Source organism: Oryctolagus cuniculus, chromosome 20 (assembly GCF_051225735.1).
Source record: "Oryctolagus cuniculus isolate XC-2025 breed Fujian yellow rabbit chromosome 20, ASM5122573v1, whole genome shotgun sequence".
Taxonomy (NCBI): domain Eukaryota; kingdom Metazoa; phylum Chordata; class Mammalia; order Lagomorpha; family Leporidae; genus Oryctolagus; species Oryctolagus cuniculus.
The window spans coordinates 21123474-21151348 of record NC_142886.1 but is presented as its reverse complement, the minus strand read 5'-3'; the positions used below and the strand labels follow the sequence as shown (position 1 = coordinate 21151348).

Sequence of the window (27875 nt, the reverse complement as noted above, 5' to 3'; positions counted from 1 at the left end):
CACCAACCATCACCCATGTGGGATGCTGGCGCCACAGGTGGCAGCTCCCAGCTGAACCACAATACTGGCCTCTACACTCTGTTTTAAAAGCTTTCCTCTTCCACAGGAGGTGCTGGGACAACTGGATAGCCACATGCAAAATAACAAAGTTGGGCCCCTATCTCATGTGCCTGCAAAAATTAACTAAAAAAGGAATTGGAGATCTAAGTCTAAGAGCTGGAACCATAAGAGCCCTGATAGGAAGCCTGGGGGCAAATTTCTATGATCTTGAATTTAGCAATAAATTCTTAGATTTCTACCAAGAGCAAGAGGAACAAAAGAAAAAATTAGATGAAGTGGACTTGATCTAAATGAAAAATTTTTGTACATCAATGGAGATGATCTAGTAAGTGAAAAGAAAGCCCACAGAATAGGAAAAATTTGGAAGTTTATTTAATAAGGTTCTAGTATAAGAACTCTTATAACTCATTAATAAATAGACAAAACACCCACTTGAAAAATGGGCAGAAATGGATGTTTGCTGGTTGGGTTGCCTGCATGCCTTAGAGGAGTGCCTGGGGTTGAGTCCTGGCCTCACTCCCAGTTCCAGCTTCCTGCTGATGTGTACCCTGGAAGGCAGCAGGTGATGGTTTAAGTCTTGGGTTTCTGCTACACATGAGAGAGCTGGATGAGCTCACAGCTTTGGGCTGGCCCTGTCCTAGCTGTTGCAGGCATTTGGAGAGTGAACTAGCAGATGGGAGGTTTCTCTGTCTCTGTCCGTCTGCCTTCAAGTAAATAAATAGTTTATTTTTAATAGGTAAAGAATTGAACATACATTTTTTTTTGGAGAAGTACAAATGGCCAACAAGTACATGAAAAAGGTTCTCAGCAGAGTGTAGGGAAATGCAACTCAAAGCCACAATGAGATACTACTTCATGTGTATTACATGGCAGTGATCATGATCATAGTAAATGGCAGGTGCTGGCAAGACTGGGGAAGAATTGGAACTCTCATATTCTGTTGGTGGAAATGTAAAATGGTTCAACTGCTGTAGACAGCTCGGTGGTTCCTCAAAAAGCTAAACATAAAATTACCATTGCACAGAAATTCTCCTAGGTATATAATGAAGAAATAAAACATGTCCACAGATATGTGTATAAATATGTTCATAGCAGCCCTGTTGCCAAAAAGTAGAAACAACCTAAATGTCTATCAGTGGAATTTATATATATTTATATATATATATATATATACACATTTATTCATATATATACATACATACACACAAGGGAATATATACATACACAGGGGAATAATTTATTTATTTTTATATATATATATAAATATATACACACACAAGGGAATATTACTCAACCATGGAAAGGAAGGAACTACTGGTATAACCTGTAATGGGGTTGATCCTTGAAAATATTTTTGCTTAATGAAACACATATGACATATACAATATGATTTCATATATGTGAAGTTAACAGGGTCACCATGTGGTGCAGCAGGTTAAGCCTCCCATGTTTGGAGTGCCCGTTTGAGTCCTGGCTGCTCCACTTCAGATCCAGTTCCCTACTAATGCTCCTGGGAAGGCAGCAGAAGATAGTCCAAGTGGGAGCACTCAGATGGAGTTCTGGGCTTCTGGCTTTGGGCTGGCCCAGCCCTGACTGTTAAAACCATGTGGCGAGTGAACCAGTAATAGAGGCAGCCTCTCTCTTCTCTCTCTCCTCCCTCCCTCTCTCTCTCCCTCTCTACCTCCCTCCCTCTCTACCTCCCTCCCTCTCTACCTCCCTCCCTCTCTCTCTCCCTCTCTACCTCCCTCCCTCTCTACCTCCCTCCCTCTCTACCTCCCTCCCTCTCTACCTCCCTCCCTCTCTCTCTCCCTCTCTACCTCCCTCCCTCTCTACCTCCCTCCCTCTCTCCCTCCCTCCCTCTCTCCCTCTCCCTCCCTCTCCCTCTCTCCCTCCCCCTTCCTCTCTCTCTCCCTCCCTCTCCCCTCCCTCTCTGCCTCTCCCTCCCTCTCCTCCTCACCCTCTCTCCCTCCCTCTTCCTCTCTCCCTCTTCCTCTCTCCCTCTCCCCCTCTCCATCTCCCTCTCTCCCCCCTCCCTCCCTCTCCCTTCCTCTCCCTCCCTCCCTCCCTCCCTCTCTCTCCCCCTCCCTCCCTCTCCCTTCCTCTCCCTCCCTCCCTCCCTCCCTCTCTCCCTCCCTCCCTCCCTTTCTCTCCCTCTCCCTCTCTCTCTCTCCCTCCTTCCCTCCCTCTCTCTTTCTCTATCTCTCCCTCTCCCTCCCTTTCTCTCCCTCTCCCTCTCTCTCTCTCCCTCCCTCCCTTTTTCTCCCTCCCTTTCTCTCCCTCTCCCTCCCTTTCTCTCCCTCTCCCTCTCCCTCCCTCCCTCCCTCCCTCCCTCCTCTTTCTCTATCTCTCTCTCCCTCCCTTTCTCTCCCTCTCCCTCTCTCCCTCCCTCTCTCCCTCTCCCTTCCTCCCTCTCTCTCCCTCTCCCTCCCTCCCTTTCCTTCTCCCTTTCCCTCTCCCTCCCTCTCCCACCTTCCCTCTTTCCCTCTCTCCCTCTTCTCTTGTTCTCTTCCTCCCTCTTTTTCTCTCCCTCCCTTTCTTCCTTCCTCTCTCCTTTGTCACTCTGCCTTTTAAAGAAAAATGAATGTAGTAGTCTATATATATATATATATATATATTTTTTTTTTTTTTTTTTTGGACAGGCAGAGTTAGAGACAGAGAGAAAGGTCTTCCTTTTTCCGTTGGTTCACCACCTAATGGCTGCTGCGGCCAGCGCACCACGCTGATCCGAAGCCAGGAGCCAGGTGCTTTTCCTGGTCTCCCATGCGGGTGCATGGCCCAAGGACTTGGGCCATCCTCCACTGCACTCCCGGGCCAGAGCAGAGAGCTGGACTGGAAGAGGAGTAACCGGGACAGAATCCGGTGTGCCAACCAGGACAAGAACCCCGGGTGCCGGCGCTGCAGTCGGAGGATTAGCCTATTGAGCCGCAGCACCGGCCATAGTATTCTATTTTTTTTTAAAGATTTATTTATTTATTTGAAAGCCAGAGAGAGAGAGAGAGAACTTCCACCTGCTGATTCACTCCTCAAATGGCCACAACAGCCTGAGCTGAGCCAATCTGAAGCCAGGAGCTTCTTCCAGGTCTCCCACATGGGCGCAGGGGCTCAAGGACTCAGTCCATCTTCTGCTGCATTCCCAGGCCGTAGAGAGAGCTGGATCAGAAGTGGAGCAGCCGAGACTCAAACCGTTGCCCACATGGGAGCCCACATGTTCCCAATGGAAATGTTTTGGGATTAGATGGAGGTGGAGGTTGGTTGTGCTTTGTGAATGTACTAAATGCCACTGAGCTGTTCACTTTATTTTTTTTTTTAATTTTTATTTATTTATTTTTAAATCAGAGTTACACAGAGAGAGGAGAGGCAGAGAGAGAGAGGTGTCTTCCATCTGCTGGTTCACTCCCCAAGTGGCCACAATGGCCAGAACTGGGCTGATCCGAAGCCAGGAGCCAGGAGCTTCTTACAGGTCTCCCACTTCTACTGCTTTCCCAGGCCATAGCAGAGAGCTGGATCGGAAGTGGAGCAGCCAGGTCTTGAACTGGCACCCATATGGGATGCCGGCACTGCAGGCCAGAGCTTTAACCCGCTATGCCACAGTGCCAGCCCCTGAGCTGTTCACTTTAAATGGTTAATTTTATGTTCTGTGGATTTCATCTCAGTTTTGAAAAGCCTAAGCTTTTGCACACTGGTGCTTGTCTGTCAGTGGCAACAGCGGCCTGATATAGATGCCAGTGTGCCAGGACATGGTTCCTGAGAAGCATGGATTGGACCCTCAGCCAGGACTGCCGCCGGCCTGTGCTTACAGCCTGTCTTTGATGAGGGGAGGGTCCTAGGCCAGGGCTTCCTACAGGGATTCCGCCACCCGGAGCCTGAGCTGTCAGCCACAAGCCTGAGGACAGCTGAGTGGGAAGCAGCAGGGGTGGGGATGAGGCGGGTCTGGGCTGCACCTGCAGCACCCAGAGGCCTCCCCGTTCAGGCAGGCGTCCCTGGCTGATTCTCACCTCACCCCCTCATTCTGCCATCCTTCTGAGCCACGTGACGGGCCACTGTCACGAACATTGTCTTCCTCCCATTTCCCCTGTCCCAGCCCACCTGGAGGGCAGAGATGACAGGCTGGACCCCATCTGATCTGCCAGGGGAGGGGTTCACCATGGGCCACTCAGAGATGCTGTCAGTGGCTGCTGACCACCTCTGTGGGGCGGGGGACTTCTTTAGTGTGACTCGCCCAGCAATTCGAAGGGCAAGAGAGGCTCAGTGCACTCTGGAAATCTTTTTGTTGATGAATGAGGTGGAGAAAGGTTTTTGCTTTCATTTTTCTTGCTTCCCTCCCACGCCGCCCCCATCTGCCCAAGCGTTGGGAGGCCCGCCCTGGCTCAGGATGCTGGCAGCTCCGGGCCGGGAGGGCTGTGTCTGTGCAGCAGGGGTTTGCAGGCAGGAGGCTCCGTCCAGTGGGGTTGGGGAGCGGCTGCTTCCTTTTGTGCCTCCAGCCCCAGAGCTGCCAGCAAGCCCTGAGTACTGCCGATTTTCTGAGAAGTGAGTAGAGCTGGAGCCTGGGCCCACGTATGCAGCAGTTCAGGGGACTTTGTGGAGGGCCTGCAACAGAGAGGGGATCTGCATGACTTGAGGATCTGCCTTAGATCCTTGCCCTCAAAGACCCATGGCTCCCTCCTAGCACCCAGAGAACCACCACAGCAGATGGCTTTCCGTAGATACTGGAGGAATTGGAGCTCAGAGGTCTCCTAAGGCAGACACCAGTGACAGACACAGGTGAAGCCTCCGGAGTCCCATCCCAGCCCACGGGGTAAATACAGCCCCTGCCGAGGGCAGAGCCAATGGGAAGCCCACTGGAGTTACCCGGCACACAGGCTGAGAGCCAGTCTGTGTTCTGTCCCACTGGCCGCAGAGAGTAGCGCCGGCTTCTGTTCTGGTGGCTCTTTGCTCTCAGTAGGTGCCTTTGCCCACACTTGCCTTGTGGACTTAAAGGCAGGGGTGAGAGAGAACCAACCTGCCTCCCTCCCCTCCCCTCCCCTCCCCTCCCCTCCCCTCCCCTCCCCTCCCCTCCCCTCCCCTCCCCTCCCCTCCTTTCTTCCCTCCCCTCCTGCCTCCCTCGCTTCCTTCCTTCCGTCTCAGAAGTTCTGTGTTCTGAATTCCAGGAGACTCAGTGTCTGGCCCATGACAGTTGGTGCTTGCTTGAGGCCTCTGGGACCATCCCGCCTGTGAAATGGAGGCTTGGCATCCACGTATCCCAGGGGCTGCCCACTCACACAGAGTTCCTGGTGTCACTGATAGCACTTTAGTCAATTTGTGTTTCTGTTCTTTTTAAAATGAAGTTGCCTCTCATGAGGTCTGACTGTCATGTGGGGGCCTCAGCTGCTGCCCCAGGAGAGCCAGGGGGCCTTCCATACTGGGCTTCCTGGTTAGAACTTGGGAGACAGGGCCCAGGGAATAACTACTTCATTTTACAAGTTCCTCCTTCCCAGGGCATGTTCATGGCATCATATGTGTGAACATGTGTGTACCTCTGGCCTCCCCATTGGGCCACACTTCTCAGTGGGTGGGGATGAATTCCCAGATTATGCCTAGGCCTCAGAGTCCAATAGTCATGCTTTCTGAGGAGGTTAAAGTAGTGTAAGGGTGTGGGCGTTCCAGGTAGCTGTTGAGACACAGCGTCCCATGTCAGAGTGCCTGGGTTGGGTACCAAGCTCAGGCTTCTGACTCCAGCTTCCTGCCAGTGCAGATCCTGGGAGGAGCTGGTGATGGCTGAAGTGGTTGGGTTCCTGCTACCCACATGAGAAATCTGGATTGAGTTCCCAGCCATTGTGGGTGTTTGAGGAGTGAACTAGTGGATAGGTGCTTTCTCTGTCCTATGTCTCTTTCTACCTGTCAAATAAATAAAAACAATTTAAAAATAATGGTTCATGGATACTGCCCAGACATTGTATGGAACCTTGAAAATCCAGTGTGCACCTCCAGTCTCCATGATCTGCAAATGGGTATAGCTCAGGGGTGCTGGGCAGACAGGAAGCCCTGCAGCTGGTGAGACTCCCAGCTCCTCTTTCACAGGGCCATCAGCAGGATGCTTAAAAAAGTTTTGTCTGTCCTATGTCTCTGTCTTTCTACCTGTCAAATGAATAAAAACAACACTCGCCTTGTGGACTTAAAGGCAGGGGTGAGGGAGAACCAACCTGCCTCCCTCCTCTCCCCTCCCCTCCCCTCCCCTCCCCTCCCCTCCCCTCCCCTCCCCTCCCCTCCTTCCTTCCTTCCCTCCCCTCCCGCCTCCCTCCCCTCCTTCCTTCCGTCTCAGAAGTTCTGTGTTCTGAATTCCAGGAGACTCAGTGTCTACTGTAGAACATAAAGTTCTTGTGAGAATTAGAGATAATGACCGCAAAATCCATGGCATGAAAGAGGTGGCGCTGTAGGTGTTTCCTGCAGGAGGCACCAGGACGGTGACAGAGGGCTCTGTATCCTGTGGATCCCCTGTGATTCATGTACTCTGGTTTCTCCTGTTCTCCTTTCTTGCCCAGTATTGATCCTTCAGAAGGTGGAGAATGGAGACCTGAGCAACAAGATTCTGAAGATCACTGATTTTGGCTTGGCCCGGGAATGGCACCGAACCACGAAGATGAGCGCGGCAGGGACCTACGCTTGGATGGCTCCGGAAGTCATTCGAGCCTCCATGTTTTCCAAAGGCAGTGACGTGTGGAGGTAAGGGCTGCAGGCACAGGGGTGATGTTCCCTGCATCTGTTTTGGCTGCATGCAAGCTTCAGAACTCGAAGAATTGAGGCTGCACTAAGTGACTCCTTTAGAACAGTCAGTGCCAACTCCCACATTGCCAGGGGACAGTTTCATCTACCAGAAAATTCCCTCCAGTGCTGAGGCGGGTACAGTATGTTGTGTCGGTGTCTGCTCCCTAGGGAAGGCCGGTGGATTCAGGGACAATGTGTACTCCCATCTTTGGCTGCAGGATAATGAGGGCACTCATCAAGAATGTCCTGGCTTATTTGGCCGTGTTCTGTTACTGTTAGACTTGGGGAGGAGGTTAACCCAGGGCACTTCCTGTGAGCTCTTGAGCTGAGGAGTATTCTTTGTGCTATCTTTTTTTCTTGGTAGTCTACAGGAAAGGTTATCCACTTAGGTATTCTTTTAATCAAGGCTCTGTCTTTGGACATTGGTCTGGAAATGGGCAAAAGTGGGTCCCAAGCTTGCATCAAGAACTGCGGAGCCACAGACTAGAAATGATCCAGCTGTCATCCTAGCTGATGTCAGCCTAGAAGGTCACAAGGACCTGTCCCCACTGAGGGGATGAGAAGCTGAAGAGTACGCATCCTCATGGATGTGGAACCACAGCATCACTTGGTATACAAAAGACAAGACTTTACATCACCGTTGTACGTTGGTGCATGAGGTTACATGTGTGCATATGTTTTTAGACATAGCTTTACTGAGATACTATTCATACACAATAAAGTTCACTGCTTACACACATTTGTGTAAGTCAGTCATTGTGATCACATTGCTACTGATTTGCTAGAGCTGTTGTCACAAATCACCATAAGCCTAAAGCAAGAGACTTATTTTTTGTAGTTCTGGACACCAGAAGTGTTGACAGGGACACAGTCTCCAGACACTGTAGGGGAGGTTCTTTTCCAAGTGTAGATCTAGGTATTTGGATGTGGACACACATGTTTAAGGCTATGACTCAACCCACTACAACCAGTATCTATTTCCAGGTCCTTTTTATCACCCAAAAACAGAAATCTCATACCAACTTCCCTGGTTCCCCAATCCCTTCTACTACTATTTCCTTGTTTCCAAACACTAGTTTACCTTCTGTCTTTCTGGATTTTCCTGTTCTGGATATTTCACGTAAATGGAATCATGCAATATTGAGTTGCTTATGACTGACTTCTTTGATTTAGCATAATATTTTCAAGGTTCATCCATGTTGTAGCTAACATCAGAGTTTCATTCTTTTTATTGCTTAGCCATGTCATTGCATAGACAGACAGCGTTTGTCCATTCATCAGTTTATGAACACTGAGTTGTTTTCACTTTTTGTCTGTTATAAATAATGCCACTGTGCACATAAGGTTTTGTGTCATATATTTTCAGTTCTCTTGGGTATAAGCCTGGGAGTTGAATTGCTGAGTCATATTGTAAATCTGTGTTTTAACTGTTTTAGGCACCAAACATTTTCATCACAGTGGTAACATTTTGCATTCCCATTAGCAATGAACCACGGTTCCAATTTATCTACATCTTTTCAACACTTAATATTTTTTTAATTGTAACCGTCTGTGGGTATGCAGTGGGATATCTTGGTGGTTGTGGTTTGCATTTCTCTAATGACTAATTATGTTGATTATCTCTTTGTGTTTTTATTAGCCATTTGTATATCTTCTCTGCAGAAATATCTGTTCAAATCCTTTGCCAACTCAGTGTTTGGGTTCCTTGTCATTTTTTTTTTTTTTAAGATTTATTTGAAAGGCAGAGTTGCAGAGGCAGGGAGAGAGAGAGAGGTAAAGGTAGGTCTTCCATCTGCTGGTTCACTCCCCAATGGCCGCAATGGCTGGAGCTGGGCTGATCCAAACCCAGGGGCCAGAAGCTTCATCTGGTTCTCCCATGCGGATGCGGATTTATTTATTTATTTGAAAGTCAGAGTTACACAGAGAAAAGGAGAGGCAGAGAGAGAAAAGTCTTCCATCCATTGGTTCACTCCCCAGTTGGCCACAATGGCCAGAGCTATGTCGATCCGAAGCAGGAGCCAGGAGCTTCTTCTGGGTCTCCCTATGGGTGCAGGGGCCCAAGGACTTGTGCATCTTCTACTGCTTTCTCAGGCCATAGCAGAGAGCTGGATCAGAAGAGGAGCAGTCAGGACTCGAACTGGCACCCATATGGGATGCTGGCACTATAGGCAGTGACTTTACCCGCTATGCCACAGTGCCAGCTCCTCTGATGGTGTTTTGAAACAGACATTTTTTATTTTGATCAAGTCCAGTTTCTATTTCTTCTTTTCTTGTTGTTTTTGGTATCATACTCAAATCTAAAACTTATAACTATGTTTTCCTCTAAGAATTTTGTAATCTTAGCTTTTATATTTCAGTCTTTGGCCCATGGTGAATATATTTCTATATGTGGTTTGAGGTAGGAGTCCAACTTTGTTATTTTCCATGTGATTATTCAGTTGTCACAGCAGTGCTTATTGAAAAGACTGCTCTTCTCTCATTGAGTTGTCATGTCATCCTTTTAAAAAATGTATTTACAAGAGATGTAAGGGTTTATTTCTGGATTTTCAGGCCTGCTCCTTTAACCCACATGTCTATCCTGAGGCCATTCCACCCTTTCTTGACTACTGTAGTTTCGTAGTAAGTGGTGTTCTTCTTCTTTTTCAAGATTATTTTGGCCATCTTGAGTTTATTACATTTACTTACGATCCTTTTGTCAATTTTTCCAAAATAAGCAACTGAGTTTTTAATAGGAATTGTGTTAAATCTGTGTGTTACTTTGGGGACCTTTAACATCTAGTAAGTCTTCCAACCTGTGAATATAAGACATCTTTCCATTTATTTAAGCTTCTTTAATTTCTCTCAGTGATGTTTTGTAGCTCTGTATGTTAATCTTATTTCACCATACATTAACTACCAGATGAAGTAGCTAATGGGAAAAAATAAGTTTTCGTTTCCTTAAAAAGTCTGACCCAATCTCATCAGGTTGAGCTGTATACTGACATTTAATGTTTTGATCTGTAAAAATAGCAGTTATATATTTTTGATTTTAATAGTTTCTTTTCTTGACCATATGTTAAGGAAGTCAATTAGTATATAAATTAAGCTAAGCTACTATTACCAAGAGACCTTCAGATATGGAGGCTTAAATAAGATGGAAGCATTCTTTTCTTCCCAGGTATGGTCCAGCCAGCCCTGGCTGGCCGGGCATCTGTGTTGCATAGGGTCATCCAGGAACCCAGGTTCCCTCAGTGCGTTGGGTAAAATGGGGTGACTGTTACTTCTGTATTAGTCTTCAGAAAAAGAAGAGACCTTGTTCGTGGCAAGCAGCTTGTCTTTAATGTGAAGACAATCCAGAAATTGCACATGTCTCTGCACACCCATTGTCTGCACTGGTTATGTGGGCACACCTGGCTCCAGAGAGGCAGGCGTCCGTAGGCTGTAGCAGGACAGCTTTGTGCCCAGCCAACACCCTTCTTATGGAAGAGGGGGAGAATGCATGTGGGGGGAAGTCTGCCATTTGCCACTTCTAGCATTCCCTTAAGCTTTATTTGGGGTAAACCATGATGTTTCCAGAATGTGTTCCTGCTTGGCCTCTTCCCCCAGCCTGACCCTGACCTCGCTCAGATCTTGTCACACTGGAGGTTTCTGCTGGTGATTATTTGGACAGGATCGCCTAGGCTCCCAGACACATGCTTAGGGAGAGGGAAAGCATGAATGCCCAACACAGCATCTTCTCACCTTGACAGACGTGGGGAGGATGTGGTCATTGCAGGGGGTGTTTGTCCTTCATAGGAGGAGTAAGGTGGGACCTTTAGCTTTAACCCAGAGTGCCTTTGTTGTAAGACTCATCTCCAAGTCTTGCCCTGCACCTGCCCATCCTGCAAGCTTGTGAGAGGTGCCTCATGAAATTATTCTACTCTCGGGGCCAGCGCTGTGTTATAGTGGATTAATGCCCAGGCCTGCAGCATCGGCATCTCAGATGGGCACCAGTTCAAGTCCTGGCTGCTCCACTTCCAATTCAGCTCCCTGCTAATGTGCCTGGGAAAGCAGCAGAGTGTAGCCCAAATCCTTAGGCCCCTGCACCCACATGGGAGACCTGGAAGAAGCTCCTGGCTCCTGGCTTCAGATTGGCTCAGCTCTGGCCATTGTGGCCACTTGGGGAGTGAACCAATGGGTAGAAGACCTCTCTCTCTCTGTCTCTGTCTCTGTCTCTGTCTCTGTCTCTGTCTCTACCTCTCTCTCTAACTCTGTCTTTAAAATAAATAAAATAAATCTTTAAAAAAATTTTTAAAGGAAAGAAATTATTCTCTTTAAAGGGAATAGCTTGTAGGAAAACCCCAAATCAGTTGCTGTTGTCGTATGGGTGATGCTTCTCCAAGGACACAAGGCTGATGAGTGATGAAGTAGTCATTTGACTCAAGTCTGTTTAAATCTTTCTTAGGTAGCATTTCTCCCTGCTTGAGCAGCAGCTGTCACATTTCTCTTAGCTGTAGAACCCTTCAAATGGAGCAGAATGCAGATGAGCAAAGGAGTAAGCCAGGTAAGAGCAGAGCTGGCCTCGGGGAAGCCCCCTCTGCCAGGAGGCCGAGACATCTCCAAGGACACAACCAGGACACATTTGGTTCTTTGAGACCCCCTACTGTCTGTGCAAGTCGCTGGGGCTCAGACACCAGGCATCTAGGTCTAGAGGGAAGAAAGGGGACCTTTGTGTTCTCCAAGGTGGAGGTGCACCAATGCCAAGAGCAAGTGACTGAGGATGGGAAGCTGTCACCTGGAATCTGGTCAGCAGTGTGGAGGCATCTGGGAGGTCACTTGGTTGAAACTGCCCAGCATGGCTACTGCCTGAAAGGTTTGGCAGGAAGTGCACCAGTGTAATTCTTGATGGTGTTTGAGGATTATTCTAGAGCAGCCAGCATAGCCCTCAAAACCATCTGACCATGGGTTCATTCCCATACACACCCCGCGTCGAACCTATCTGTGAGTGCCTGCTATGTACCCTAGCCTGGGCCAGGCCCTGAGAATGCAAAGGCTAAAAACTACTGTGCCGGCCTTTAGGAGCCCATAGGCGGTGAACAGGCAACAGTAACCCAGGGCAGCCCAGACAAGGGCTGAAGAACCCCTGGAGTGTCAGGGGAGACTTCCCAGAGTGTTCAGGCTTGTTCCCAGCAGCCTGTGATCCAAATCCAGCTACTTGTCTAACCAAGTCAAGAGATAAGTGTTTGGATACCCCAGGTGAAAAGCCATTGTCCAAGGTGACTGGCCAGGGCCCATCCACAGCCTCCCGGTGCCCTGACATACTGCTCAGCGCATTGCTCATCTTTGGGGCCAGGCCCAACTGCAGGGGAGCCTTTGAGGGAAGGCTCGTGCTCTGCAGCCTTTGTCTTTGTATATGCTGACCCCGTCTCTGGAGCACTGACCCTCTTCCCTCACTTAGCAGCCTGCATGTAGTGCACGGGCCAATCTCTTCTGTCCCTGTCCTGCCCCCGTGCATCCTCATGGGATCTCTCTCATGACCCATTACCATGTATTCCATCCCACTCACTAATCTTGTAATGGATAGGATCTGTCTTCCAGTCTGTACCCCAGTGCTTGGCATTGAGCTTGAAGCAAAGTAAATATTTAGCAGATGTTTTAAATGAATGAATGGTAGGACATTTAAGTTGGAGTTTGAAGGAAGATTAGAGTCTACCAGACAAAGAAATAAAGATATTCTAGAGAGAAGGAATGGAAAATTGGTCCAGGGTCCACCATGCAGTGCTCTGTGCATGTACTGAGTCTGTGCAACTGTACCTATCTAGAGCTTGCTTTCTTTGTCTACAAAACAATACTTATATCATAGGCTTGTTGTAGGGGTTCAAGTTGGTGTTTGTAAAGTGCTTTAGCAATCTGGTCATACAAGGTGTTGTGATACATTGGCAGGTTTTTTAGTATTTTTCATTAACATGAACTTTGTTTCTGGCTGTAAACTAATGTTGAGTATTATAAGAAATTAGAGGTTGGTATTGAAAAAGGAAAGGCATTCTTCTGACTTGATAACCTTATTGGTTTTTTTCTTCCTTTTTTTTTTAACCCCCTTACTCTTGGAAGGATTGAATGCTACTTATTTTGACTGGTTTTGATTGTGAATTCATAAAATAATTTTTTCATTAAGCTTTGACCCGCAGGACATGAGAAAAGAAATCCTTCATGTGGACCTGAAAGGCAGGAAGGGTACACTGAAGTTTTTGCTGCTGCCCCACCAATGCCATCCACCCTTGGGAAACTCTCCCTTTGAATTAGGCACAGGTCTCTGCTAAGGACCCATTCACACCGATCCGGATGCAGGAGTCTATTCAGCTAAGTGAGCATTTGGAGAAAACTTTTGCAGGAGCAAAATCTGTTGAGTGGTCAGCTCTGCTTTTCCAAAGCTTAAAAAAAAAAAAAAAAAAAAACCAGCAGGGTATCTGTGACAAAAGCTGAAGTTTTCTTAAGACATAAAGCTTTATGACTGGGAGGCTACCTCCTCTCCCAGCTTACTTCATTAACTACAGCAGCAGCAGCAGCAGTGGAACTGTGACTGGGGCCAGTGGTGTGGTGCAGCAGCATCCAATATGAGCACTAGTTAGAGTCCCTGATGCTCCACTTCCAATCCAGCTCCCTGCTAATGCACCTGGGAAAGCAATGGCCCAAGTGCATGGGCCCCTGCCGCCCATGTGGATGATCCCGATGGAGTTCCAGGCTCTTGGTTTTGGCCTGGCCCATCCTGGCCACTTGGAGAGTGAACCAGTGCATGTAAGATTTCTCTCTCTGTAACTCTGCCTTTCAGAAAAATCGTTAAATCTTAAAAAAAAAAAAAAAAATAGTTGTGGTCATTGAGCATTTACTTAAAACAGTATAGTGTTTTTTAAATTTCATGACAGCTTTGGGAGATTGGTGGTGTCATTTGTACTTTACAGGTGATGAATTGGAGGCTTAGAGAGCTATAGTAACTTGTCCAAGGTCACATAGCTGAGGAATGGTGGAAGACTGAAAACAAGTGTGCTTCACCCCAGGGGTTTTGCTGGTAGCTCCTAGTTTCTGCGGCTTCCCTTTTGTGTTGAGCACGTTATCGTGTCCATTTTGCTAGTCTGCCTGTGTGTCGGTGAGAACATGGGGTGCTCAGAGGAGCCCCTACTTCTGTGAGGTGGTGCCCATGAGTTTCCTACATAAAGCTGTCTCCTTCCTTCCCTTAGCTACGGGGTGCTGCTTTGGGAGTTGCTGACCGGCGAGGTGCCCTTCCGAGGCATCGATGGTTTGGCTGTAGCTTATGGAGTGGCCATGAACAAACTCGCCCTTCCTATTCCTTCCACGTGCCCAGAACCTTTCGCCAAACTCATGGAGGGTGAGTAATCACTGGCCTGACAAACCTGGAGACAGCCACCTTCCTACAGCCACTTGTTTTCAGCCAGTGCCACAAGATCTGTTACTGAAAGAGGGGGCGAAATACGGATCACCCAGGGGGGAAGGCTGTGGGCTGTTAGGGCTACTGCAGTATACTGCACCCCTGCTGCTGCAGGCACTTCCGCCCTTCTCCAGGGACTGTGACGTTAGCTCAGTGACCAAAGCCTGCCGACCAGCACTTCAGTCTGTTGTTACTTAGTACAAACCTAGAATATAGAACAGCTTTTATTCCAGGACTGCTGAATGTTTCACATATAGAAATGAAGAACATTAGAGAAGAAAGGAACGCTCAAAGTTTTCTAGCAGGAGGACACTGGATGCAGTACTTAAGACACTGTTGAAGATGCCCACACCCTACATTGCAGTCCCAGTTCCAGCTTTGATTCCAGCTTCCCGCTAGTGTCTACGCTGAGAGGCAGTGGTGACGGCTCAAGTAGTTGTGTCCGTACCACCCACATGGAAGGCCTGGGAGGACTTCAGCCTGGCCCAACCTCAGCGGTTGCAGGCATCTGGGGAGTGAACCAGCAGATAGGAGCTCTCCATCTGTCCCTCTGCTTCTCAAATAAATATATATTTACATAAATAAATAGATAGATAAATATAAGTAGTCAAACCCCACCATTTTTTAAAAAGATTTATTTTTATTTGAAAGAGTTACAGCAAGAGAGGGAGAGACAGAGACAGGAGAGAGATCTTCCATCTGCTGGTTCACTCCCCAAATAATCCCAGTGACCAGGGCTGGGCCAGGCCAAAGCCAGGAACCAGGAGCTTTATCTGCGTCTCCCACGTGGGTGCAGGAACCCAAGCACCTGTGCCATCCTCCGCTGCTCTCCCAGACGCAGGCACATCAGCAAGGGAGTTGGATTGGAAGTGGAGCAGCCAAGACTTGAACTGGCTCCCATAGGGGATACTGGCACAGCAGACAGCGGCATAACCCTCAAGCCCTGTAATTTTGTAAGTGAGAATCCAAAGCCCAGAGAAGTTAAATGGACAGGTGGCGACCCCAATGGTTACTGTCTGAGCTGGGATTAGAAAGAACTTACTTTTCCTTACTTCTGCTTTAATGCTTTTATCTTTTGCCTCATTATCCCATTGAAGTGTGAAAGGGTAGCCCATTGATTCATGTGAGATAGAGGCCAGGGTGTGGTCAGGGCTCGGCATCGTGCAGTGACATGGTGCACTGAGGTAGTGGTCCTTCACCTGAGTACTGCCCTGGACCTGTTCTTAGCTTAATGCACAGTCAGAACCTGCCCAGTGCAGAATTGCTGTTTCTTCCCCCGTTTCACTCCTTATGACCATGCTGGTAGGCAGCTCGGGTTGTAACCTGAGCCTTACTTGGGGTTATTTAAATGTCAGTCTCTTTCTGGGAGGAGAAAGGAGAGGGAATTCTGTGGTAATTGAGTTCCCGTAAGGTCCTAAGTCTTGTGTTTGCCTCTGCCCGTTCCTGCTTTCTTCTTCCATCTGTGTTCCGTTCAGACTGCTGGAACCCCGACCCCCATTCACGACCGTCTTTCACAAATATCCTGGACCAGCTAACTACCATAGAGGAGTCTGGTTTCTTTGAAATGCCCAAGGACTCCTTCCACTGCCTGCAGGATGACTGGAAACATGAGATTCAGGAGATGTTCGACCAACTCAGGGCCAAAGAGAAGGTAAGAAGAAAGAGAAAGCATGCACTGAGTCAGCCAGCTCCTGCCGGGAGCTCTGGGCCAAGCCGACCCAGCTCCCTGGTTCTGACAGGACCTAAAGTGTCCAAACCAGAGGAGGAGCACCGTTGGGTGGTGACCGGTGGGGCATCTCCCCCCACCAGCTGGTAACATGAGCAGGGCTACGTAGAGGAAGGCTCACTCAGTACTGGGATAACTTCAGCATCGAGAACCAGAGCATCTTTTGGTGCAGGAACAAGAGTATGGGGCAGAAGCACTATGGGTCTGAAATTCTTTGGCATTTTGCATGTTTTGTGGAAAGGCCCTGAGCTGAAACCAACCATGGGAGACAACTGCTAGCCGACTGGTGATCTGCTTTTCTGTTCCAGAGGCCATTGCCGCAGCGCCCCCCGCCCTGGCAGTCCGTGTCCAGTCGCAGGCCAACTCTGAGCACATCTGTGGCCTGTACTCCAGGGGCAGCGCTACCTCTAAGGGGACAGAGAGGGCCTTAAGGGAGGGTCACATAGACTTAGTGCATTCTTTTCAACTGTGACCTGAAAATATTTATTGGAAAATTCCAGAGAAATGATTCATAAATTTAAAATAACTTTTATTATAGTTACTATTTTAATTGTACTAATAATTAATTAATGATGTAATCAATTAATTGCAATAATAAAATATATATTTAAATATTACATTAAATATAATAGTATATAATATATAATATATTAAAATAATTAATAAATCAATTAAAATAAATATAAAATAATAAATGTGTTATATATAGTATAATGAAATAAATATAATATATTAAATATTTAAAATAAATGTAATAATATGAATAATTAATTGTAATTATAAAATATTTTATTATCAGTTACAGTTAATCTCTTATTGTCCCTCATTAATAAATTAAATTTTATCATAGGTATGTGTATGAGGGAACTTCAAAAATTTGTGGAAAAATAGAACTGCAAGACATGTTTATTCTGGTGTAAAAAATTGTGAAATCATATATACAAGGGGAGTCTTCAATTCATGGTAAATGTGCATTACGAGAAAATTATACAAGGATTTCAAATTTTAGGGGCATCAAATTAAATTTTTAATTCCATTTCCCCACAAACTTTTGAAGGGAAAAAGCACAGTGGATATGGGGTTTGGTACTCGCCGCATTTCAGGCCCCCACAGGGGCTCTTGGAAAGAATCCCTCACAGATAAGGGGTGAGGGTGGGAGGGAGAAATCACACCCGTTCTCATAATAGGTGACCTTTGTCAAGCGTGCACTCCGTGCCATACTCCTAATTTAGATGCATTGTGATAAGGTAAAAAGTGCCATATAGCTGTGATGTTGGTGCAGTTACCTGTGTATCACACACGGTGCCCACGACGCTCCCTCAGCTGCTGTGTCTAGGGCTTGCCCTGTGCTGTTGCTTCTCCGAGCTTCCTTCCCCCACCATGTGAGGCAGTCAGGTGTCAGGTGTTGAGCCCCCTCTCTCTGCTGGGTGTCATGGGAGACCCTGGGCCTCTGGGTGCACCAGCCCGAGCTTTCGGTGCCCAGCACACACCCTGACAGCCCACCCGCCGTGCAGGAGCTGCGCACCTGGGAGGAGGAGCTGACGCGGGCTGCGCTGCAGCAGAAGAACCAGGAGGAGGTGCTGCGGCGGCGCGAGCAGGAGCTGGCCGAGCGGGAGATCGACATCCTGGAGCGTGAGCTCAACATCATCATCCACCAGCTGTGCCAGGAGAAGCCCCGCGTGAAGAAACGCAAGGGCAAGTTCAGGAAGAGCCGGCTCAAGCTCAAGGACGGCAACCGCATCAGCCTCCCCTCCGGTCAGTGGCCAGGGTCCCACAGTGGGGCCCGCTGTGAGTGGGAAGAGTGGGGAGTGCAGCCTGGGAAGGGATGGTGCCCCGGGCGGCTCACACAGGCTCATCTCCCTGCCAGCAAACCTGAAGAAGGAAGCGTAGGACTTGGGGCAGTTCCAGGGGTCCTGGGGTGTGTGTGTCACAGTGAGACAGAAGTCGTCTCAGAGTTTGATTGAATCAGTAGTCCTGTGGGTACAGCTGAGAGCAGGTCCTGGGGCTGAGACTTTGCATGGTAACATGTACCTAGCCTCTGAGACACCCATCTGCTGAACACAGGTCCAGCTGTGGCACCACAGCCTTGGGGACACTGTGTGTGTGTGTGTGTGTGTGTGTGTGTGTGTGCTGTGCCCATGGAGAGAGGCGAGTGCTGGCCGTGTGTTGAGTCTGCGAGGCCCCGGGAAGCGGGCTTATGAGGAGTGTAAGGAACAAGGGGAAATGGCCTGTGGGTAGGAGAGGGAGTTCTTGCAGTGAGACTGAGAGAAGGTGCATGCAGGATCCCTTCACCGGTCTCCTGGCTGCACGTGTTCGCTTTCCAGACAGCACGGAGTGTTAGGCACACTGCTGGGTGACGGTATAAAGGCTGCACTTCCCATCTGCAGGGAGAGCATGGTCAGGGGCAGCCACTTGGCCAGCCAGCAGCTGTAGGCTGTTTACTGTGCTCCTCGGATAGGTGAGGAGACTGCAACTCAGAAACCCCAAGCCGTGACTCTGCAGTCCTTGTGCTGAACCGTGACTGCTTCAGGAATATGTCAGAATGAGGGTCATTCAGCCGTTCCCTTGCTGCCCTGGTGCCCACCTGGGGCTGGACCTCAAAACCTTACCCTGCTTGGCCTTAGCCAGTCTCCTGCTTTGGTCTTGAAAAGGGGGTTATAGGAATTCACAGCTCATGTGAATCATGAATTTAAATTTCGTATGTCATCAACAATGTCTCAGGAGCTAAAAAGCTGTTCTCAGGGTACAGTGGCCCCACCTGTATGCACCGTATGGAGAGTTTTATGAAAATGGAGTTTCACTTGGGTGATGAATTTTCCATCTTTTCATACGTCCTTCTTGCTGTGTCCCTCTGGGAAAAAGAGACAGTTCTGAAAGAGAACATTTCCCAGGTGAACAAAGAACTTTTCGGGAAACTGGGGCCTGTCCCTGGGGCCTGCCAGCAAGGGTCAGATTTCTCACGTGAACTGTATTACAGGAAGATTCTAATGCGCACGCATGTGTTTGTCTTTCCCCAAGCAGATTTCCAGCACAAGTTCACGGTGCAGGCTTCCCCGACTATGGATAAAAGGAAGAGTCTCATCAGCAGCCGCTCCAGCCCTCCTGCAAGCCCCACCATCATTCCTCGCCTTCGAGCCATCCAGTGTGAGACTGTTTCCCAAATTGGTTGGGGCCAGAACACACCAGGGGCACCTGTCCCCTGCTCTGTCCAGCCACCGAACGGTCCAGGCTTGCTCCATCCATAACTTCTGCCACCTCTCCTCGACAATGTGTATACCCATGCACATATGTACGCAAACCCTCTGCCTGCCCCCTTGTCTCTCCACTAGCTCTGCTGCCTCCTCTACCTTTTGCTCTCAGTGAGATATCAGCAAAGGGGGGTGTGGGTGCTGACAGTGGCTTTGAATTACCATGCAGGTTGGGAACTCGGTGTGTGAAGCAGACACAGGTGGGAACCCTGCCTGGGAACCCAGGCCTCCCTGCCATATTTGGGGCATCACCATCTCTTGCCCATGATTGCTAAGGAAGGGCATTTCCTAGGTGTGCATCCTAAGCAAACTTCCCAAATGCTTAATTAGGGGCCAAATCTGGACCAACTTTATTTTTACTGCAGTATTTACTTTAAAAAATAGATATATTTTAAAAAACCATGAAGGTACTTCAGAAAGTTAGTGGAAGAATGGAATTAGAATGTAAGTTTATTTTGACAGAAGAAGTTATTGACATCCATGCGTATGAGAGGTCTTCAGAAAGTTTGTGGGAAATGCATATTATGATAAAAACAATACATGGATTTCAAAAATTTTTTGCCGCAGAATAAACTTTTCATTCCATTTTCCATGACCTTTTTGAAGTACCCTTGTATGTACATACATTGTGTATATACATATATATAATATATATAAATGAATGAATTAGTTACCCTAATTTAAAGATAAGGAGATTTCATTTTTTAAGAATCCTAGATTTCTAGCTTCCTTGGGAAATCAAGTCAGATCCGTGAGCTCCCTTTCTCACATGGCCACAGTTGGTAGGAACCGATGGCAGCTGCCACAGGCTCCGGAGTTTTGCCTCCATGCCTTCGACTCCCTGTTTCCTGGTGTGTGGCTCACCTCTTACATTTATGGTGGAAGCCCAGGGCCTAGGCCTGTGCCTGCCCTGCCCGCTCCTCTTGGCTTTCTCCTCCAGAGCTGTGAACTCCTCACTTCTTCCCCGCCAGCCCTTTCTGCCCGGTTGTGCACTTCCCCATCTTCCTCAGCCCTTGTCTTCCCCAGCCACCTTCTCAATCACCAGCCATTCAGTTCCAACGGAACAAGTTCCTGAAGCCAGATCTGTTTGGAACTCTCCTGTCTGGCTGGCTGGGACTCCAGCTTTATGTTGAATTGGTGAAAATGTGCAAGTTCTGTGCATCTAGCACTTCGAGAGAGCGAAATGAGCGGTGGCTGGAAACTGCTGCTTTCCTGCAGGAGAATCTGCTTGGTCTCAGAGATCTCAGTGGGGTCTGACTTCCCTGCAGCTCCGAATGTGTGAGCCTGTGTGTGTGTGTGTGTGCGTGCGCTTGGGTAAAGACTAGTTTTGGGGCCTCATCTGTCCACTTTCCAGATCTATTCAACCTTTGTTATTCACAGTGACACCGGGAGAAAGCAGCAAAACCTGGGGCCGGAGCTCAGTGGTCCCGAAGGAGGAAGGCGAGGAGGAGGAGAAGAGGGCCCCAAAGAAGAAGGGACGGACGTGGGGACCAGGGACGCTTGGTCAGAAGGAACTTGCCTCAGGAGATGAAGGGTAAGAACCAGATGATGTGAAATTCTCTCTCACTTAAAGGTGTGCACAGCATTTGGAAGTAGAACATGGAATACCTTTTCCTTTTGGTATGAGTCTCAGTGCTTTCCGAGGCATTACAGGGCTCACGATCTTACTGCGGCGTTTTCTGTCTCCTTGTTCTCTGGACCTCCTAGCACAGAGATTTCACAAGGCTTTTTGTGTAAAGGGCCACACAGTAAGTGTGTTACGCCATCTGGCTCTGTCACAACTGCTGAGCTGCACAAAACTGTCCTTTGGCACAAAACAGCCTCTGGCCATGGACAAGATGTGATTGGATGAGCGAGGCTGAGTGGTAGGCGGGATGTAGCCCACCAGTTAGTTTGCTGGCCACTAGAGGCGTGCGACTCAGTAGCATGAACCCAAACATTAAGTAGCCTAGAGCGTTCTGCTGAGAGTTCTGTTCGTACCGGCAGGGGTACACAGATGATGGGAAGAGTGAGTGGGACTCAACAGGACTCTTCTGGTTGGAGCCCCATCCTGAAGCAGGGACCTGAGGAGTAAGCCAGCCTGGCACGTGCGCTTGGCATCACTGCAGAGCGCGAGCACTCCTGTCAGGCCTCCCCCCACAGCCACGCTGAGCAAGGCACAGGGGGCCTTCGTGTCTCAGCTGTGCTGTGCTCCACTTGTGGGTCTGAGGCCTAGGAGCCCTGTGCCCCTCTGAGTCCTGGTTCTTCACAGGTCGGATGCTCAGAGTCCAGGGAAGAGTCTGCCTGGGCCTCGCCCGGGGGTCCTACACTTTCTCATCTGTAAAATGGGGGCAATATTCGGATGTATCTCTTGCAGTTGATGGGAGGATTAAGTTCATCTTTGTGAAGTGCATAGGAGCTTAGCTGACCCCTAGCAAGCACAGATAAACATTAGCTAGGATGATTCTTCCCTGCCTCTTGTTCAGTTCTGTGTCATACAGAGCAATGGCTTAAATATTTATACTTCCTGTTCTTGGTGTTAGAATCTAGAAGTGCTTCTTTTTCTCTTTTTTAAATTTTATTTACTTGAGAGGCAGAGAAATGGAAAAAGAATTCTCATCTGCTGATCATTCCCCAGATGCCCAAAACAACAGGGGCTGGTCCATAGCTGGGAGCCAGGAACACAATCCAGGTCTCCCTTGTGGGTGGCAGGCACAGGAACCTAATCGACTAAGCCATCACTACTGCCTCCCAGGGTCTGCACTATCAGGAAGCTGGAGTCAGGCACTGGAGCTGGGTGCTGATCCTGAGCACTCAGTGTGGGATGCGTGCACTGTGACCAGCATCTCGACTGCTGGCCGTAGCACTCGCCCCTGGCGGTATTCTTGACTTCTCTAAGTCTGACGATGACCAGCAGTCCCCATCATCTTTTTGATGACTCACCAAAGAACTTTTAAGTGGAATAGTTAGACTTATAAATTTTGTGGGAAATGAAATTAAATGATAAATTCATTTTAATGTAAAAATTTTTGAAACCCATACATTCTCATAGATGCCTTTAACATGAAATTGGCTCTGGTAATCCTTGAAATACTAAGATTTTATGTCCAAAATCTAGTTCCTCGTGTCAGATCTGAGTTAAAGGTGAAAATAACTGGCTCATACAGGATTGGCTCTCCAAAGCCAGGTTTCAGAAATCACTAGATACCTTTGAACAGAAATTGTAGCCAGGTAGGCCAGACTGCCCAAGCTGTGTGAGAATTCAGCAGCTGAATCCTTGGGGAAGAGCAGAGTGCCGTGCTCTCCTGAGCTCTGAGCTCTGGCGGAACAGGAACTCCCCACTCTGCCTCAGCCCTGGGATGGAGTAGGGTTGAGCTGGGTTTGCAACACTCACCCGGCATCCTTGTCATTTCTGACGTTGATGTGATTCCAGATAGAGTTCACCAGGCTGTCCTGGGTGCTGGCCACTTCTGTGCTTCTACTTCATTTAAAGACTTTTTTTTTTAAAATCTTGGTAGGAAATTAACTTTATTTCACACTACAAAACACTTTTGAAATTTTCTTGTTCCGTACATAGACTTACCTTCACAAACATTTGAAGCCATTCAAAATATGTGACTTCATCTTTCATGGTTCTCACTTCCTATTCAGGAAATAAAAGTGCTTTCCATCTAGTCTTAAGCAAAGAACTCTTTATGTCAGGAATTTTGGGAAACTCCATGTGATAACATTGCTAATTTCAGTCACTGGTTTCTGATGCAAATATGTAATGACAAAAAGCTATCTTGAATTCAAGAACATTAAGTGAACTCGCATCTTCGTCCTTTTGAAAAATAGCAGGTGTATGTAGGAAGCATGCACGCTGGGCTGTTGACAACTTGGGTATCTGCGGCTGCCTGGGGGTGGGTGGGCCCTGGGCCTGGAGCAGCTCTAGCAGGACCACGTTGTTCAGTCTTTCATGATGTGGGCTCTGCCCACCAGGCACAGGAAGGGAGGCTGGCAACACAACCCACGTCCAGCCTTGGGAATTCTGGTGTGGGAGAGGCCGGGTGGGACACAGCTTCCGTCCTCCGCTGCTGATTTTCTCTGTTCATTGAAGATCCCCCCAGAGACGTGAGAAAGCTAATGGTTTAAGTGCCCCATCAGAGTCTCCACATTTCCACTTGGGGTGAGTCCAGTTGTCACCCTTTCACCGACTGTGCTGTAACCATCCCCCATTCCTGTGTTCTCACAGCGTACCTACCCCATAGACCAAGCCTCGGTGCTGCAAGGGCTGAGCTGACTGTTGTTGCCGCCATTGTTTTCAGCAGCGCTGTGCCATCGTGCACTTTGGGAAGATCCCTGTGTCACCCTGACTGTACCTGACTCTTTACTTCCCTGCCGCTCCCGTTGCTCGGGTGCTGCTCTCACCCTTACTTTGAGGGAGGAGATACACGATTATTTATCCTTTGGCCTAGACCACAGCTTCTGACTTTGCTATTCTGGGTGTCCTCAGTCAGACCCAGTGCTGGAAGTGACGTGGTAAGATCATCCACTGAGTCCCCAGCCGTGGCTTAACAGCTTGCTTGTCTCTGGTTCTGCATTTTCCGTGAAACCAGCAATACACCTTAACTCGCTGATAACTGGTTCTGAGGTCAGCGGAAAAAGTTGGTCCTTCTCTGTCTGAAGCTGTGCCAGGAGTCTGGGGAGCATAGATTTTAGTTGAAAGCTCTGGTTGTAATCCTAGTGTCTCCAAAACAACCACAGCCCACAAATTCCTCAGTCTCCCTTTTACTGTCTGTAGGGAAGAGACCAGGGCTTCAGAGCCTCTGACTCCCATTCTAAAAGAGGGCTGTTGGGGTATCCGGTCTGTATCTTCAGAAAGTCACTGGATTACAGGGATTTGAACACAACTAGCTCCTGTCCTCTTTCTCTGCACCCCAGAAACTGAGGGCTCCAACCCAGCGTCATGTCCCACTCACACACAGATCTGTCCCAAAGTGCACTGGACTGGGGCAGCTTTGTGGGTTGACTTTCTGTGTTTGAAAAGTGGATGGCTTTGAAGGTTGCATAAGCATGCCAGAAGCTTGGGCGGAGCCGCGGAGCTGTGGTGTGAGTGCAGTGGTCTGGTTCATCTCTGTCAGCCTAGCGCCTGCACTCACAGGTCTGTGCACCGCAGGGTTTCTGCCATCACAAGTATGTCATGTTCAGTGCCTGTGGGTTGATCACCCTCCCTCATCATGGGCTCACATGAGACCCCACTGGCTGGGCAGTCCTTGTGTCTCATCTGCCCACCAGGTCCTTTCGCAGTTCCATGGCAGCATGTGAGCAGGGTGGGTCCTTCCACTGCTTTTCTTGCCCTGGAGCGTGTGCACTTCTGTTCATGAAGCAACAGAAGTAAGCTCAGTAAGTGTTGTTGCCTGTGCCCCAAGGCTCTGCAGTGCCATTAAGCAGACAAGGAGAGACATTCCCATAGGCCCAGGCAGCTATGAGAGAGTAAGGTCAAGTGACCAGTTCTGATACTTTCCATGTTTCTTCTTGTCCAGCCTCAGGTCGCTGGTAGACGGATACAAACAGTGGTCGTCCAGTGCCCCCAACCTGGGGAAGGGCCCAAAGGGTAGCCCAGCCCTGCCAGGGTTCACCAGCCTTATGGAGATGGGTAAGCATTGCTCTTGTCTTGGTGCTGTCGCTGTTCCCTCAGAAAATTCTTCACCAAACTTCCAGGGCAGTTTAAGGACCCGTAGTAGGGCCGGCGCCGTGGCTCAATAGGCTAATCCTCCACCTTGCGGCGCCGGCACACCGGGTTCTAGTCCCGGTTGGGGCGCCGGATTCTGTCCCGGTTGCCCCTCTTCCAGGCCAGCTCTCTGCTATGGCCAGGGAGTGCAGTGGAGGATGGCCCAGGTGCTTGGGCCCTGCACCCCATGGGAGACCAGGAAAAGCACCTGGATCCTGGCTCCTGCCATCGGATCAGCACGGTGCGCCGGCTGCAGCGGTGGCCATTGGAGGGTGAACCAACGGCAAAGGAAGACCTTTCTCTCTCTGTCTCTCTCTCTCACTGTCCACTCTGCCTGTCAAAAATTAAAAAAAAAAAAAAAAAAAAAAAAAAAAAAGGACCCGTAGTACTTCTTAGTTCATACAGCTCCCTTCCATGGGGTCTTTCCAAACCACAGTTTCTTCCCACCCCTGCTGAGGAGCCTGCCCCTGGCCTCCTAGCCCAAGAGCCCAGGAATGATTTCCTGAGGGCAGTGCAGATGGGTAAGGCCCTGACACTCAAACTTCCCTCTTCTGGATCTTTCCTCATACTCCGATGTGGGGAGACTGGAAGGTGGAGGCCGGGTGCATTAGTCCGCTTTCCTTTACTGCAGCTAAAATGACCTGAGAGGAATTTCTCAGGAAGGAAGATTCACAGTCTAAGGTCAAGTGGCCCCATCAGTAATGAGAGTGATGGACGGCCAAACACGTGCAAAGGGCAGGTCATGTAGCAAGCCAAGAAGTGGAGACAGGCTAGGCTGAACTCTGCTCGCTCGTATAACCAACCCTCTGGTGTGACCTCAGTGACCAGAAGACCTCCCACTGGGCACCATAATTAGAATCAAGTGTCCACCCTTAATCTGTTAGCCATTAGCATTAATCTGTTAACTATTAACAGCAAACTTTGGGGATCAAGCCTTCAATAAGTGAGCCAAACTGTTGTCCAACTCTAGTGGTGGTGATGAGAACACTGCAGCCGTCCTCGCAGGAAGCTTTGCAGTGCTGCCTGGTGGTGACTGAATGGTTAAATTTTTCCCTCTGTCTCCCAGTTAATATGAGGGCCCTTCTAAAAGTTTATGGAAAATGGAATTTAAAATAAGTTCATTTTGGTGCAGAAAGCTTTTGAAATCCACGTGTAAGTTTTTCATAATACATTTTCCACGAAGTATTTGAAGATCCCCTCATATTTGTAGCTCTGTAGGTTTCCAAGGTTGTAGTATATAATCTATAGAGTAGGTTGACCTTCATTCGTGTCAGGGAGTCTAACCCTTTGTAAGAGGCGGGTCTGAAGTTGGTAGGCAGCCATTCTCGAAATCAAAAGGCATTGGGAAGGTGCCTGTTTTACGCAATATTCTAGAAAACGATACTGCACTTTGTGTGAAGGGTCCCCATAAAGATGCAGCAAATCAGCAGATCCCTTTCCTGCAAAGAGGGATGTGGGCTCTGGAATGAGAGTGATTTCCCTGTCCTGGTCACAGTTGGGTGTGAGGAGATAAAACCCTATTGCTTCAATGTCCGGCTCCACATCCTGGCCATCAGAGTATTTGACCTTTGCAACCTTGAGCCTGAGTCAGGTGGCCTGGAGTTGGGGGAGAGGACCGGAATCTTACTCTTGCTGCTTCCTCCCTGTTCCCCCGCACTCCTCCCATCTTCGCAGAGGATGAGGACGGCGAAGGCCCAGGGAGCACAGAGAGTCGTCTGCAGCATTCACCCAACCAGTCCTACCTCTGTATCCCGTTTCCTCGAGGTGAGGATGGCGACGGCCCCTCCAGTGATGGAGTCCACGAGGAGCCCACTCCAGTGAACTCGGCCACCAGTACTCCTCAGCTGACGCCAACCAACAGCCTCAAGCGGGGCGGTCCCCCCCACCGCCGCTGTGAGGTGGCCCTGCTCGGCTGCGGGGCTGTGCTTGCGGCCACGGGCCTGGGGTTCGACCTGCTGGAAGCTGGCAAGTGCCAGCTGCTTCCCCCGGAGGAGCCTGAGCCACCAGCCCGGGAAGAGAAGAAGAGGCGCGAGGGGCTTTTCCAGAGGGCCAGCCGCCCTCGTCGGAGCACCAGTCCCCCGTCCCGAAAGCTCTTCAAGAAGGAGGAGCCCATGCTGTTGCTGGGGGACCCCTCGGCCTCCCTGACACTGCTCTCGCTCTCCTCCATCTCGGAGTGCAACTCCACCCGCTCCCTGCTGCGCTCGGACAGCGATGAGATCGTGGTGTATGAGATGCCTGTCAGCCCGGCCGAGGCCCCGCCCCGGACTCCCTGCACCCACAACCCCCTGGTCAACGTCCGAGTGGAGCGCTTCAAGCGAGACCCTCACCAGTCCCTAACTCCCACCCACGTCACCCTCACAGCCCCCGCACAGCCAAGCAGTCACCGGCGGACTCCTTCCGATGGGGCCCTTAAGCCAGAGGATCTCCTAGCCAGCAGGAGCCCTTCCAGCAATGGCTTGAGCCCCAGCCCTGGGACAGGTGAGTCCTGCTCTCCTCCTGGAGCGGAGACATTTGCAGGTACCTGGGTTCCTCTTTCCACTTGGGGATTCGAGTGGCACTCCATTTCTTCTTGAACTCAGGCAGTCAAGAAGTACTGGTCTGGGATTGGGGTGGTCTGAGCCGGCTGACTCCTGCTGCCCTGAGGACTGCTTCCCTGAGGCAGGCAGGTTGCAAGAAAAGCCAGACCCGGGCTCTCATGGGATGTGCAGGTCCTGGGCTTCAGGGTGTGGGGGCAGGGGGCAGGGGGGCTTCAGAGGACAGGAAGGGCAGGAGCCCAGCTTCCGGTTATTCCCCAGGGAGGGTGCCTCAGGGAACAGGAAGGATTCCTGCACTGCACATAGCTGGGCTCACATTCCAGCCGTTAGTTCAGACATGTTCATAAGATGAGCTTCCGCCCATGCATCACAGCCTTTAGCGCTCAGCCCTGACTCACACCGGCCCCAGTAGACCTGGAGCGGCTTCCAGGTGAACTGCGGCCCATCTGTGCATGTGGCCTTCACTGTCTAA

At 49.3% G+C, this 27875-nt stretch overlaps 1 protein-coding gene across 2 annotated transcripts in view; it reads left to right on the top strand.

The window, feature by feature from the left end:
• The window catches only part of MAP3K9 (mitogen-activated protein kinase kinase kinase 9), a 91625-nt gene that overhangs the window by 54810 nt on the left and 8940 nt on the right, over positions 1-27875 (top strand). The window contains exons 3-11 of one of the 2 annotated variants that reach the window (XM_070065169.2): positions 6579-6759; positions 13995-14143; positions 15679-15854; positions 17444-17684; positions 18951-19073; positions 20558-20711; positions 23256-23324; positions 24682-24794; positions 26544-27347. In XM_070065169.2, coding sequence (XP_069921270.2) covers positions 6579-6759; positions 13995-14143; positions 15679-15854; positions 17444-17684; positions 18951-19073; positions 20558-20711; positions 23256-23324; positions 24682-24794; positions 26544-27347 — 2010 coding nt within the window. The remainder of the gene's footprint in view (positions 1-6578; positions 6760-13994; positions 14144-15678; positions 15855-17443; positions 17685-18950; positions 19074-20557; positions 20712-23255; positions 23325-24681; positions 24795-26543; positions 27348-27875) is intronic. The other variant, XM_070065170.2, reaches the window with a different exon arrangement.